The following is a 13,617-nucleotide window of genomic DNA, read 5'->3' on the forward strand; positions in this document are numbered from 1 at the left end:
CTGACTTCCTGGTAGGGCCCCGCCCCGGCCCGGCCCGCTCCCGCGCCCCGCCCCGCCGGCGGGCCCGCCCCCCCCACTTCCTCCGGCCTCCCGCTCTCACTTCCTTCTCAAGCCCCGAGCAGCTGCCGCCGCCCCCGGCTCCCCCGCAGCGGGGAGGGCACCAGGTGAGGCCCGGCACCGGCCGGCGGGCTGAGGGTCCGGGGAAAGGGAGCCCGGCCGGCCCGGGACTGGACGCGAGCCCAGGCCCGGGAAGTTTGGCTTCGGGAGGCCGCGGCGGGAGGTGCTCGGCTCGCTCCAAGTTGGGCGGGCGCGGCCGGCCGGGCGGGGCGGGGACGGGCACGGGCCACTGCGAGCCGGCGACGGCTCCGGGAGGGTGGGGGTTCCTGTACCGATGGCGGCGGTACCGGCCCCCGGGAGCCGCGAGGGACTCCTGAGGTCGGAGGGGCTCCCGCTCCGAGAGAAAAGTCTCTGAGGGGAAGAGCTCAGAGCTGGGAGATGGGACTCAGAGATGGGGTGCCCCCAGGAGTTGCGGGAGGGCTGTTCTGAAGTGTGTTGAGGGGAAGGGGCCCCTGGGCTAGAGAACTGCTTTGGCAGTTGTGACACTTGTGAGGTAGAGGGAGAGGCTGTCTATTGCCTCTGAAGCCCTGGGCTGCGGAGAAGGAGCTCCTTCCTTGGAAGATCGACGCCGGTCCAGACTGCAGCCCAAGGGTCCCCTGTGCTCAGGAGGGTGGGGGACCCCCGGCCGACCCCAGTGCTTCTGTGTGTCTCTGTCTGAAGCATAACCTCTCCATCCCTGGAACGGAGAAACAAGTATTGTAGTGAGCAAACATCGGCTATGCCTAGCTAGCCGTTGCCTGGCACTGCTCATTGGCGGGGTAGACGGAGGAAGGAAAGGAACCAGGTCTTCCCCTATTACAGAAGTGGAAGGGCTCTTACTCGGAGGTGCTGATCATCCTTAGCGAGAGGGCCTCACTGAGAGCAGGACTGTTTGTAGGAGATGGGGAGAATAGGGCTTCTGGGAGGCCACAAAGACTCTCGCCTTGGAAAATGATGAGCCATCTCCTAGTCTTCCCTCTCCCCCATTGTTAGTCCCTGAACTCTACAAGTTCTCATTCTGTCTTCCTCCATTCCTTCTTCAGACTCTACTCTCAAAGCCTTTGTCACCCTCTTCTCGCATCCTCTCCAGTTGCTTTTCCCCCAAACACACAGTCATGCCTGGCCCCTGACCTCTCCCCTGCCCTGCTTCTCTGTCCATCCTTGTCCTATCCCTGTGGCCTCCCTGCTGCCTTCTTTGCCCAGCTTCTGGCTCTGCACACATATCCACCCTCTTGATTCTTCCGTCTGCCCTCACTTTGATGGATCCCTGTCTTCTCCTTCCGTTTCAGTAAAGAATCTCCAGCTTTGGGGAACCTTTCAGACCACCCTAATTCAGAGAGGCGGGCTGCAGCCTCCCCTTGATAAAAGTGATGAAGGGTTTGGAAAACCTCTGTAGATGTGTATGTGCGTGCAAGTGTCTACACGTACATATCTTTATCTTTTGGAGACAAAATAACTGCTCTCAGCCTTGAGAGGGCCCAGAGCAGGGGAAGCCAGCAGAATGAAGGGAACCTGCAGTGGGTGAGGTTGTGGTTAGGTAGGAGGAAGCAGTCTGTAGCATTCGGAGTATCAGGGTAGAGTGACACAATATTGAATAGGACTGGTGAGAGAGGCCGTGGGAAATCAAAATCTCCCAGACCCTTAGGTGCTTAGTCAAGAGGCCAGGCCTGGAGCCTGGGGGACAGCCTAAAGGTCCCTGACTGCATTGCTCACTGGTTCCAGCACCGCCTGGTGGGGAGAAGGGAACCAGGTCAGCTAGGTGTGACGGAAGGAAAGTACAGGGTTCAAGAGGGAAGACTATGGCTGGTTTAACTTCAATCTTAAATGTCTTAGTTCCAGTTCAGGAAAAAAAGAGGGGTATGAGGCAAAGGTGTCTGCCTGCTCTTTCCTGCTGCTTTCAGGGCTGCCCAGGCCAGATTCCCACGTGCCCTGGGCTGCATCAACGCCTTGGTGACCAGGAAGCTCTCTAGAGTTCTGCTTACCCCTCTTCCTCAGGCATCCTTAATATTCTCCCTCTCACCTAAGAGCCTGTTCCCTCTCTGTCGGGAATTTCTTCCGAGTCTAACTGAAATCCGGCCTGGCTCTTTGTAAGCCTTGCTGTCCCCATTCTAGAGCCTTTGGGATGCATGCTGAGAGATCATGCTTCCCTCTGCCTTCTCAGGTCTACTCTATTCATTTCTCTCCACTAGAAGAGAAGTGGAGGACAGCAAGTGCTACTTTTGTGGGATTCCCAAGCACAGCTAGGTTTAAGGACCATTCCTGTACCCCATTATGTCTCCTTCCCTTCTCACAGTTGTCTGTTCCCATGATTGTTTCTTCCTCCGCACTCCTGTCTGTCCTACTGACATTCTGGGAGGTATAGAGGTTTGACCCCAGCAGGAAGTCCCAAGGACCTGCATAAAAATCCCAGCTCAGGGGAGGACATATATGCAAGGAATTTCCCAGCATCAGGGCTCAGTTAAAAAACCACCCAGGAGTCCTGACTTCCCACCTACCAAACCAGTACTTTAGATAAATGAGCAACCAACAGAATTCTAAGAGTAAAGATAGGATGGATGAAACAGGGGTTCTCCCAGACAAGACCTGGCCCCACTGAAAGTTTGAGCTAATTGCATGAAAGCCACCACCGGAAAAATATAACCAAGGTGGGAGGAATCTAAGTGGGAAAATATTTTGCAGAGGGTGGGGGTGAGGAATATGTACCTGCTATAGGAGGCTACCATTGAGGTCTTGGCTAAAAAAACTATGGTCAGGGTCTTTACATGAAGAGAAGTGACTCAGGTCAAGATCCTGGTTGAGAATCTAAGATATGGAGAGTTGTTTCTGGCAAGATGTTACGGCAGATGAAGTGGCTGGTGTAAATTTTTAGGGGGTCATGAGCAGGAAGATTTGAGAGGTTGTGGCTGTAGTGAGACAGTTGGGAAGATATTAGAATGCAGGTAGCTGAGCAACTGAAAAGAAGATGGGGGCCCAGACTAAAGACCCCTCCTGCATACACAGTGTATACCTGTGAGTGGTGAGGCTCATAGGGTTCTGTGAAGAGGGAAACCAAAGACAAAGCCTGGGCCGCCTCCCCAGAACAGATTGGTTTTCCTGTCCAGGGTCCAGCTTCCTCTTTTGTCCTCATGTCATGGGGGTAGGGCATCTCCCCCGGAGCTCCAGCCTAGAGGAGGCTCTCCTCAGCTGGGAGAGTGGCTGTCTGTCCAGTAATGTCAGTTCTGAATCACAGATGCCCCAGCACTGGCTAGGCATGAGGGCCTGGAAGCAAAATAGGCTCAGATGTCAACCTGGCCCCTTTGGCCCATTTCCTGAAGGGATAAACTATGGTAGGGTCATCCTGAATGAGGTCAGAGCAGTGGGCCCATTCCCAGGCTAGAGGTCAGGAAACCCAGGTCCTTGTCCTGGATTTGCTCACAATCCTGTAACTAACTCTTGTCAGCTTTCTGTCTTGTGGCTCAGCTTCAGAAGTAAGGAGTTGCCTATCAATAGCTCCAAAGAGCATACAGAATACTGATAGCTCTGACTCTCCTTCCCTCAAGAGGCTCCTCAGAGCGGGGCCCCCAACTCTGGACCCCACCTTGAACAGGTCTAAGTAGCTGTCTGGGTGTGTGGCCCCTTTCCCCAAAGCACAAGAGAAGAGGCCAGAGAGTCAGGGACTTTGCCAGGGGACAGCAACATGGGGGAGTACCCGATGCCCGGCTCCAGCTCTGCCCCACTGACAGTGGAAAATAGATGCCGGAGTTTCCTCCCTGATGTTTTTTTCCCTTGTGGAAACCCCCTCAGGTCTGGGGCGGTGTTGAAGTGTCTGGGCAGCCCTGGGTCTCTGGGTATTTTCAGGTGGGGAGGCAGGATTGGGAGGATGGCAGTTCTGTACAGCCTCGTGTGAAATGAGCAGAGGCAAAGGAAGTGCCACTTCACGGGCCTTCCGTGGGGCCCCAGGACTGCTGAGCTGCTGTTAGTGGGGAGGAGGAAGGAGGAGGAAGCAAGTGTTCAGCCTTCCTCTGTGCTGCCTGGTGGGGGAGGAGGGCAGCCTCCTTAGCTCCCCCAGCCTGCTGCGCTGGCCCTGGGGCTGGCTGTATGTGGAGCACCCCAGGTGCTTGGACACCAGGAGAAGGAGAGGAGCTGGGACTGAGTGAAAGGGCCCCAGCCTCCCACACCCCTCCCAACTATATCTGTCTTGTACCCTCCTCCTCCCCGATCCCTAGTGGGTAGACTCAACTCCCTCCATCTCCTACTCTGTCTGCAGGATCCTCCACGGGGGCTAAAGGGTGGAGAATGGAAAGAGGTGGAGAATTCTCCAGCGTGAATTTTTTTTTTTTTTAAGGCTGGGAACTAGGCTGTCTTGGGTTCTGTCCCTGCTGATGGGAGAAGGGGAAGAAAAAGCAAGACTCAGCCCTTGGCTTGGTCCCAGCCCCATGCTGACCTCATGTCTCCCCCAGCTTCCTCCTGCTAGCCCAGCTGCAGCCCCTTTGAGCCTCTTCGTACCATGCCTCTCCTACTCCCCCCTTCAAACAGACAGACAGACTGGCAGAACTTCTGAAGCTGTTTCTAACACTGACCATGACCATGACCCTGACCTCATCTTTGACCAGCCCTGGTCTTCAGATATTCCAGTCCTTAGCCTCATCAGTACCACTTTTCCTACCCATCTTCCTTATCAGCACTGGACTAGAGCTATGCCTGCTCCAACCCCTCTCACTCTTCCAGCTGAGGGACAGGGCACTCCCTCAGTTACCCTAAATCATACTCAAGGGGAGGAAATTAGTTACCCTTGTCTGGTGTCTCCTGGGCCTGGAGGCCCTTCCTTCTTCCCAGAATCAAAGTCTGAATTGATGAGAGAGGAGGTGTCAGTCAGTCTGCAGCTTTTGCTCAGCCCTCTGCTGGGCTTGTGGAAGTAGGCAGGACAGATTTCCCTCCTCATGAAGCTCATGTTAGTTCAGCACAATGAACCTAAATAACAGTACTGGGGGAGGTGGGGCAGAAGGGATGCTGTCCTTGAGAAGCTGGGGAATGGAGCTGGGCCCTGAAGGACTGGGAGGCTGTGGAGTGGGGTGACAGTGGAAGGGGAGCAGAATTCCAGAAAGAGGAACTCCCATGTGCAAAGACATGAAGGACAGATTGAGTTCTTTCAGCTATTTACTGACAGCCACTGCATGCCATGCTTAGCCCAGAAAGACATGGCCAGGACCTTACCCTCTAGGCCTTCCCAGTCTAGTGACAAGAGATTCAGATAAGCTTCCACGTGACTGAGATAGACTGCACCTGTGAGAAAATCAGGACCCAGACCTTGGATGGAATAAGTCATTGGTGACTTGGGTGGTTTACAAAAAAACTTTCCTGGAGGAGGTGGCAGTGGTGCTTGGCTCTGGAGGACAAATTAGGGGATCCTTTGAGGCAGTTGGAGTCTTCTGAGCTGCTGAGTGGTAGACTGAAGGGTGGAAATGGAGAAATGCTGGATTCTCACCAGGACAGTGAATATGGCTACTTGATGTGTTCTACAGAAGAGAATGTGGAGGCTGCTTGTGGAGAGGATCTGGGTGATGTGCCAGAGCCTAGGATCAGAATACCCCGAGTGATGTATAGTTAGGATGAGTTTCAGGGAGGACTGCAGGAGGGGATCTCCCGTGTCAGGGAGGCAGATTAAAAGGCTCCAGTAAGTTCCCACTGCCTTCATACTCCCCCAGCTCTTAGGGCCTATTCCTCCCCTCCCCCACTCCCAGTTGGGACACTTCCCCTGCTACAACTGCCACAGAGATCTGGCAATCAGGCAATATGCTGCTTCCTTTCCCTCCCCCATTCTGGGCCTGCCTGGGCCACACCCCAAGACCAGGCCCCACTGGGTACAGGCTAGGCTCTGGGGACTATGCTCAGATAGGATGAGCCCCTTGGACTGTGCTCCCTGCGGGAGCCAGGTCAAACTGACACTGGGAGGAAAGATTCTTGCCTATCCCAGTCAAAGCTTTTGGCTGCCACTCCTGTCCAGTAAGATTCAGCACTGCAATTTGGACTATGGAGGTGTCAGTCCAGTTCTGGGCTTCTGACCTGTTTATGCAGATCTCAGTAACTGAAACAGAAGCATGCAGATCAGAAGCCTGTACTCAGCTTTTTGGTGGGGGAGTCGAGGAGGTCAAGCTTCAGTATTGGTCAGGGGGGCATCCACAAGCTAAGGAACTTGTATGTGACTACTGCAGAAGGATCGTGACTCAGAGCCAAAGGAGGGTTACAAGGGTGGCCATACTGTGGAAGTTCAAAGAAAGGAGAATCCAGTAGTCTCTTGGGACCATGAGACTTAAGCTAGGTCTTGAGTCAGTAAGATTTGAGAGGGGAGAAGGAGTGGCAGCAGAGAGAAGAACAGGAGGAAAAGTTCAGAGGCCAGAATGATCCTGGCCTGTTTACATAGGACAGTGAAGACCCCTCTGGACCAGGGAACTCCCATTTCAAAGTACCTGCTTAGTACATACACATTGTGTATCAACGCACTTCATCTATATAACAGCCTTATAGGGTTGATACTATTAGGGTTAGCTCATCATGGCAGAACTAGGATTTAAACCCAGCTCTGTGGAATGTGTAGAGTGCTCAGTCACTCAGTTGTGTCCAACTCTTTGTGACCCCTTGGACTGTAGCCTGCCAGGCCCCTCTGTCCATGTGATTCTCCAGGCAAGAATACTGGAGCAGTTGCCATTAACTTCTCTAGGGGATCTTGACCCAGGGATCGAACCCGAGTCTCCTGTGTCTCCTGCGTTGCAAGCGGATTCTTTATCTGACTCCAAAACCTTTGCCAGATTATGAATAACTCTGAAAGCCAAGATGAGGGACCAGGCATGATCTGAATTAAGCTGAGAATAGAAAGCCAGAACAAGTCATTATAATATGGCTAAGACTATACTAATCTGCAAATGTTTATTTACATACTAAACAAAAGTTCTTTTTTTTTTAAGTGACCTAGTGAATAAGTTACAGTCGATCCCCCAACCCCAGGCAGGCCATTGTCCTTGTCTGGCCTCCTACAGCATTGACTGTTCTTTATCCTGCATGGTACAGGCTAGATCCTACCTTTTGAGCATGCGCCCTCCTTAAATGAGCTATGGGAACTTATTCGACCCAGTTCAGGCCATAGGTGTTCAGAGAAAAGAGTTGTCCTGGGAGAGAGGATAAGGGTCTGAACTGTCCCTGAATGGGGAGAATTGGGCTGCTGCCACCTCTCAAGCACCTGTATACTCAATGATTCCAGCCTCTCGGTAGGAAAGGCTTTGCCTTTGCCACCTTCTATGTGCAGCCCACGTCCAGGTTTATAAAGCATGTTCATCCCTGTGCCCAGGATCTTCCCTGCTGCCCTTTGAGACAGGGAGGGTGAGTTTTATCACGCCTGTCATACAAATGAAGAAACTAAGGTTCCAGGAAGGGAAGTGAGTTACAGGCTTAAGGTCACAAAGTCAGCTGGTAAGGGTAACTTGGAGGCTGTGTGACACACTGAGGAAAGCATAGGGCTTTGGATTGCAAAATTGGAGTCTGTGTTTAAAAAAAGGGGGGGAGGGTCCTGTGCTGACTAGCTGTGTGATGTTGAGTTATTTTAACTGCTCTGGGTTTGTTTCCTCATCTGCAAGTATGAATAGTACCAATGAGTTGTTAGAAGGATGAAAAAATGTAATACCATGTGGTCTGTAAAGGGTTGTACCGTGGAGGGCTTTTAATCAAGGGGTAGAGTCAGCAGGTGATCCCAGAAGGTCAGAGTCAGGGATCTGGTGCCCTTGGCCCTATGTTGTATTGCCTCTGCCCTGCCTGTTTCTGGACACTGCCTCCCTCGTGATCCTTTTCCGGTGTCAGTCCCTGTTCCCTCACCAGCCCGGAAGCTTCCTGCTCCCTCCTCGCTCCTTTGAGGGCTGATTTACTGATTGCTGGTTGATAACCCCTCCCTAGAAAGCTGCCTGGAGCCAGCTGTACTTCTGGTCTCTCTGGCCTTGTGACTGTCAGCCAGAGTCCCCTCCTTGCCTTCCTGCCTAGGCCAGCCCAGTGCTGGGCTTGGGGGGAGGAGTTCCTGGTCATACAGCCATGGCCACTCCCCTGCTTTGTGTGCAGCTAAAGATTTACAGGCCTAGAGAGCATCTGCTCTTCAAGATGCTGGGTTCTCCTCAACTTTCCAGTGGACACGAGAAATGGCACCAACACCGCCTCCCCAAGATGCTGTCTCTTCCCCCAAGGAAGAAGCCACAGAATCCTGAGAACATGAACATGCCCTGATTTGAGCTCAGGTGCCAAGGTCTTAGGCGTTTGCTGACTGACTCAACCTTCCCACCCCGACCCTGTGCTCCCAGGGGCCTTTCCTATCTCCATCATCTTGTCCTCTGCCCCCAGGCTTCTTAGTGTCTCATCTCATCCACTTAGTATCCTTGCACAGGCTTTTTTCTCTCCATTTCACAGATTGGGAAACTGAGGCCCAGAGAGGGTAAGTGCCTCTTGCTTGGTTGCAGTGAGTTGGCAGCAAAGCAGCCCTGGGGCTAGGACTTGGCTGAGTTCTCTTGACTTCCAGTCCCAAATCCTCAAGTGCCCTAGAGGGTCCTTGTCTTCTTTCTGGACCCATACCCTTGAGGCCCTCTATCTGCTCTTCTGAGGTTGAACACACATTTATTCATGCAAATAAGATGGAAATATTTTTACTGTAAACCAGAGAGGCAGCCTCATAGAATGAACTCACTTCCCTCCCAGCTGGTCCCAGGGGAAGCTGGGGCCTGGGAGGGGGAGCTGGGAGGGACCAAGCCCTGGATTCTATGCAGGTTCCACACCACCAGGATTCCTTTTCTACTTTCCAGTGGTAGATTCCCCCTGGTCCCTCCAAATTTGATTTTTGAGGCTTTGGGACCAATAGTTGAGAGGACAGGTTGGAGGATAAGTGTTGGCAGACCAGGGTACAGTTTTGCTGTGTATAAAGTGAAATGGAGAAGATGGGCCAGGGATGATAGCGCTTGGGTGGAGCAGGAGATAGCTAAGAGAACTGGGTGTGTCATACTGTCATACACAGAGCTGTCCCCTCCCAGGGAGCAGGGACCTGGTTGTGAGAGAGCTGCAGGGAAAGGAAGTCACATACTAGCCAGAAAAAGTCCCCCGTGGCTGAGAGGAAGTAGTCAATTAGAGGACTACCCTTGCCACAGCAGTATAAATAATCACAGGGTTTCCGGAAGCTCTGTTCTGTTCCAGAATTCGGAAGAGCAGTTCCTCACCTCAAGGGCCTGTGACCTTCAGAGGTGACCAGGTGATGGTTGGAAGGGGGACTCCTCTCAAACTTACCCCACAGATAATTACAGCAGCTGACTTATTTGCCGCTTCCTGTGTGCCATGCCTCATGCCAAACACTCTCTACATGTTAGCTTATTTTATAGTCTCACCAGCTCTATCCCCATCTTACAGATGAGAAAATTTGAGGCTTAGGAAACTTAAATATGTTGCCTGAGAATCATATTTGACTAGTTAGTGGAGCTGTGATTAGAATCCTTGACCAGTCTGATACCAGCATATCTTCTCAGTGATAGTACTTAATGACACTGTTCTCTGCCCAAAAGTCCAGAAGCTGCTCAGATTCTTCAGAGGCACAGGCCATGATCTCAGGAAAGGGATAGAAGATTAAGGGGAAAATCAAATTTTTGTCTTATTCTTCTGTTCATCCCTCTTGGCTGGGCTTTAACCCTCCTTGAGAGAAGATGCAGACGTCTGGGACCCCCGGCCTCTGCCTCACTCATCATTACACACCCAGATTCCAGACCAAATCCCAGCCTTGGCTCTATCTCCAGTGTTCCCCTGCACTGAGTCACCAGCCTGGCTCTGTGTGTCCAGATAGGGTTCCCCTGCTTCCACGAATGATGGTGTAAGCTCTCCCTCCTTTTCACCATTCCCAGGGCACCCTAGTTTGAGATTGGCAGCTGCCTAGAGAATTGTGCCCCTTACTCAACAGGCTTCTCATAACACATTTCGGTTTGCAGTCAGTAGCCAAGATGTCATGTTTGGAATTGAAGTGTCAGTGCTCTGGGGCTGGTGGGTCCTGAGATGGGAGGCTCCACCCATGGCTGCATCTTAGAGTAACCTGTGCCAGAAGCGGTCTCCAGTATACCAGTGGGAGGGGTGCATATCTGATAGAGGGTCTAGTAGATCCCTACACATCTGCACCGTCCTTTGGTGTCAGTACTTCCTGGAGGAAAAATCAGTTCAGTTCAGTTCAGTTGCTCAGTCGTGTCCGACTCTTTGCGACCCCATGAATCGCAGCACGCCAGGCCTCCCTGTCCATCACAAAGTCACGGAGTTCACTCAAACTCAAGTCCATCGAGTCAGTGATGCCATCCAGCCATCTCATCCTCTGGCGTCCCCTTCTCCTCCTGCCCCCAATCCCTCCCAGCATCAGAGTCTTTTCCAATGAGTCAGCTCTTCGCGTGAGGTGGCAAAGTACTGGAGTTTCAGCTTCAGCATCATTCCCTCCAAAGAAATCCCAGGGCTGATCTCCTTCAGAATGGACTAGTTGGATCTCCTTGCAGTCCAAGGGACTCTCAAGAGTCTTCTCCAATACCACAGTTCAAGAGCATCAATTCTTTGGTGCTCAGCCTTCTTCACAGTCCAACTCTCACATCCATACATGACCACTGGAAAAACCAGAGCCTTGACTAGACGGACCTTTGTTGGCAAAGTAATGTCTCTGCTTTTGAATATGCTATCTAGGTTGGTCATAACTTTCCTTCCAAGGAGTAAGCGTCTTTTAATTTCATGGCTACAATCACCATCTGCAGTGATTTTGGAGCCCAAAAAAATAAAGTCTGACACTGTTTCCACTGTTTCCCCATCTATTTCCCATGAAGTGGTGGGACTGGATGCCATGATCTTCGTTTTCTGAATGTTGAGCTTTAAGCCAACTTTTTCACTCTCCACTTTCACTTTCATCAAGAGGCTTTTGAGTTCCTCTTCACCTTCTGCCATAAGGGTGGTGTCATCTGCATATCTGAGGTTATTGATATTTCTCCCGGCAATCTTGATTCCAGTTTGTGTTTCTTCCAGTCCAGTGTTTCTCATGATGTACTCTGCATAGATAAATAAGCAGGGTGACAATATACAGCCTTGATGTACTCCTTTTCCTCTTTGGAACCAGTCTGTTGTTCCATGTCCAGTTCTAACTGTTGCTTCCTGACCTGCATACAGATTTCTCAAGAGGCAGATCAGGTGGTCTGGTATTCCCATCTTTTTCAGAATTTTCCACAGTTTATTGTGATCTACACAAAGGCTTTGGCACAGTCAATAGAGCAGAAATAGATGTTTTTCTGGAACTCTCTTGCTTTTTCCATGATCCAGCAGATGTTGGCAATTTGATCTCTGGTTCCTCTGCCTTTTCTAAAACCAGCTTGAACATCAGAAAGTTCACGGTTCACGTATTGCTAAAGCCTGGCTTAGAGAATTTTGAGCATTACTTAACTAGCATGTGAGATGAGTGCAATTGTGCAGTAGTTTGAGCATTCTTTGGCATTGCCTTTCTTTGGGATTGGAATGAAAACTGACCTTTTCCAGTCCTATGGCCAAAAGTAGCTAATACTTATTGAATGCTTATTATGACCAGCTGCTGCTGCTGCTAAGTCACTTTAGTCGAGTCCGACTCTGTGTGACCCCATAGATGGCAGCCCACCAGGCTACCCCGTCCCTGGGATTCTCCAGGCAAGAACATTGGAGTGGGTTGCCATTTCCTTCTCCAATGCGTGAAAGTGAAAAGTGAAAGTGAAGTTGCTCAGTCGTATCTGACTCTAGTGACCCCATGGACTGCAGCCCACCAGGCTCCTCTACCCATGGGATTTTCCAGGCAAGAGTACTAGAGTGGGGTACCATTGCCTTCTCTGTATTATGACCAGACCCTGTACTAAATGCTTTACACGTGTTAATGTATATAATCCTCACAACAACCCAATGAAGTAGGTATTATTTCATCCCCATTTTACAGATTAGGAAAATGAGACATAGAGAGGTTAAGTAATTTGTCCAGGGTCATAAAGCTAGGAGATAACAGAACTAGATTTTGACCTTAGTCTGCCATCAGAACTTACATGCTTCACATAATATATTACACATTAGTGCCAGCCTCCTTATTCTTGAGCATCCTTGCTTGGTCTCAGGACCTGTCTCCCATTTTATGTCTGTCTGTCTGTGGTCTGTCTTGATGGGATTGCAGGATGGTGTCAGGTTAATAGAACTGGAGCTGGTTCCCCTCTGTATGCCCCCATCCTTTCTTCTTAGGACTCCCTAACCGAGAGTATCCTTCTCGTCTGTCCACAGGTCACTGCATCCAGAGGGACCCAGAACGGGAAGGAGGCACAGCCTCCAGCTGCACCCACGATGCAGAGCATCAAGTGTGTGGTAGTGGGCGATGGAGCCGTGGGCAAGACATGCCTGCTCATCTGCTACACAACCAACGCCTTCCCCAAGGAGTACATCCCCACAGTGTTCGACAATTACAGCGCCCAGAGTGCAGTGGACGGGCGCACGGTGAACCTGAACCTGTGGGACACAGCGGGCCAGGAGGAGTACGACCGCCTCCGCACACTCTCCTACCCTCAGACCAACGTGTTTGTCATCTGTTTCTCCATTGCCAGCCCGCCCTCCTATGAGAATGTGCGGCACAAGTGGCATCCAGAAGTGTGCCACCACTGCCCTGATGTGCCCATCCTCCTGGTGGGCACCAAGAAGGACCTGAGAGCCCAGCCTGACACCCTGCGGCGCCTGAAGGAGCAGGGCCAGGCGCCCATCACGCCGCAGCAGGGCCAGGCGCTGGCCAAGCAGATCCACGCTGTGCGCTACCTCGAGTGCTCGGCCCTGCAGCAGGACGGCGTCAAGGAAGTGTTTGCCGAGGCTGTCCGGGCTGTGCTCAACCCCACGCCTGTCAAGCGTGGGCGGTCCTGTGTCCTCTTGTGACCCTGGCACTCAGCTTGGAGGCTGCCCCTGCCCCGCCCCAACCATTTGTGCCTTTGTGCCTTGGCGCCTTGTCTGCCCCCAGCTGTGCCTTAAGGACTAATTCTGGCACCCCTTGCCAAGGGGGCTCCCCGAGTGCCTTTTTCTTCTGAAGGAGGCCCACAGGGAGAGGGGCTTTGGGCCCTGCCCTACTCTGCTTGGGAACACCAGGTATTCTTGAGAGCTCACCCAGGCTGAGGACGGGCCCCTCCCCAAGAAGCCAACCAGGTGCCCCCTCCCCATTTCCCCCTACTGACCAGATGTTGCTGCCTATTGTGGTGCCTTCTCTCAGGTTAGGAGCGCTCTGCCATCCCTAACCTCTCCCTCGCTGCTCTTCGATTGCTCCGCCCTCATGATGCGCTCTCCCTGCCCCAGAGAAGGAGCCACAGAATCCTAAGAAGATGAATGTGCCCTAACCTACCCTCATGTGCCTAAGCCTTAGCATCCGCTGACTGACTCAGCCCCACCCCCACACCCTCCGGGCTCCTGGGGGCCCCTCCTACCCCCATCAGCATCAATAAAACCTCCTGTCTCCAATGGCCCTGGCTCCTCCCT

The 13,617-nt window shown here is 52.2% G+C and overlaps 1 protein-coding gene across 1 annotated transcript; it reads left to right on the plus strand.

The window, feature by feature from the left end:
• The first annotated feature begins 23 nt into the window (after positions 1-23).
• RHOG (ras homolog family member G) lies at positions 24-13,599 on the plus strand. The gene is made up of 2 exons (XM_019974350.2): positions 24-164; positions 12,391-13,599. Exon 2 carries the CDS (start codon positions 12,451-12,453, stop codon positions 13,024-13,026), a length of 576 nt encoding a protein of 191 aa, XP_019829909.2. The 5' UTR covers positions 24-164; positions 12,391-12,450; the 3' UTR covers positions 13,027-13,599.
• Positions 13,600-13,617: the final 18 nt, after the last annotated feature.

Source organism: Bos indicus, chromosome 15 (assembly GCF_029378745.1).
Source record: "Bos indicus isolate NIAB-ARS_2022 breed Sahiwal x Tharparkar chromosome 15, NIAB-ARS_B.indTharparkar_mat_pri_1.0, whole genome shotgun sequence".
NCBI lineage: Eukaryota > Metazoa > Chordata > Mammalia > Artiodactyla > Bovidae > Bos > Bos indicus.

Coding starts and splice junctions, on each gene's coding strand:
- RHOG (XM_019974350.2), top strand. CDS start 12,451: ATGCAGAGCATCAAGTGTGTGGTAGTGGGCGATGGAGCCGTGGGCAAG.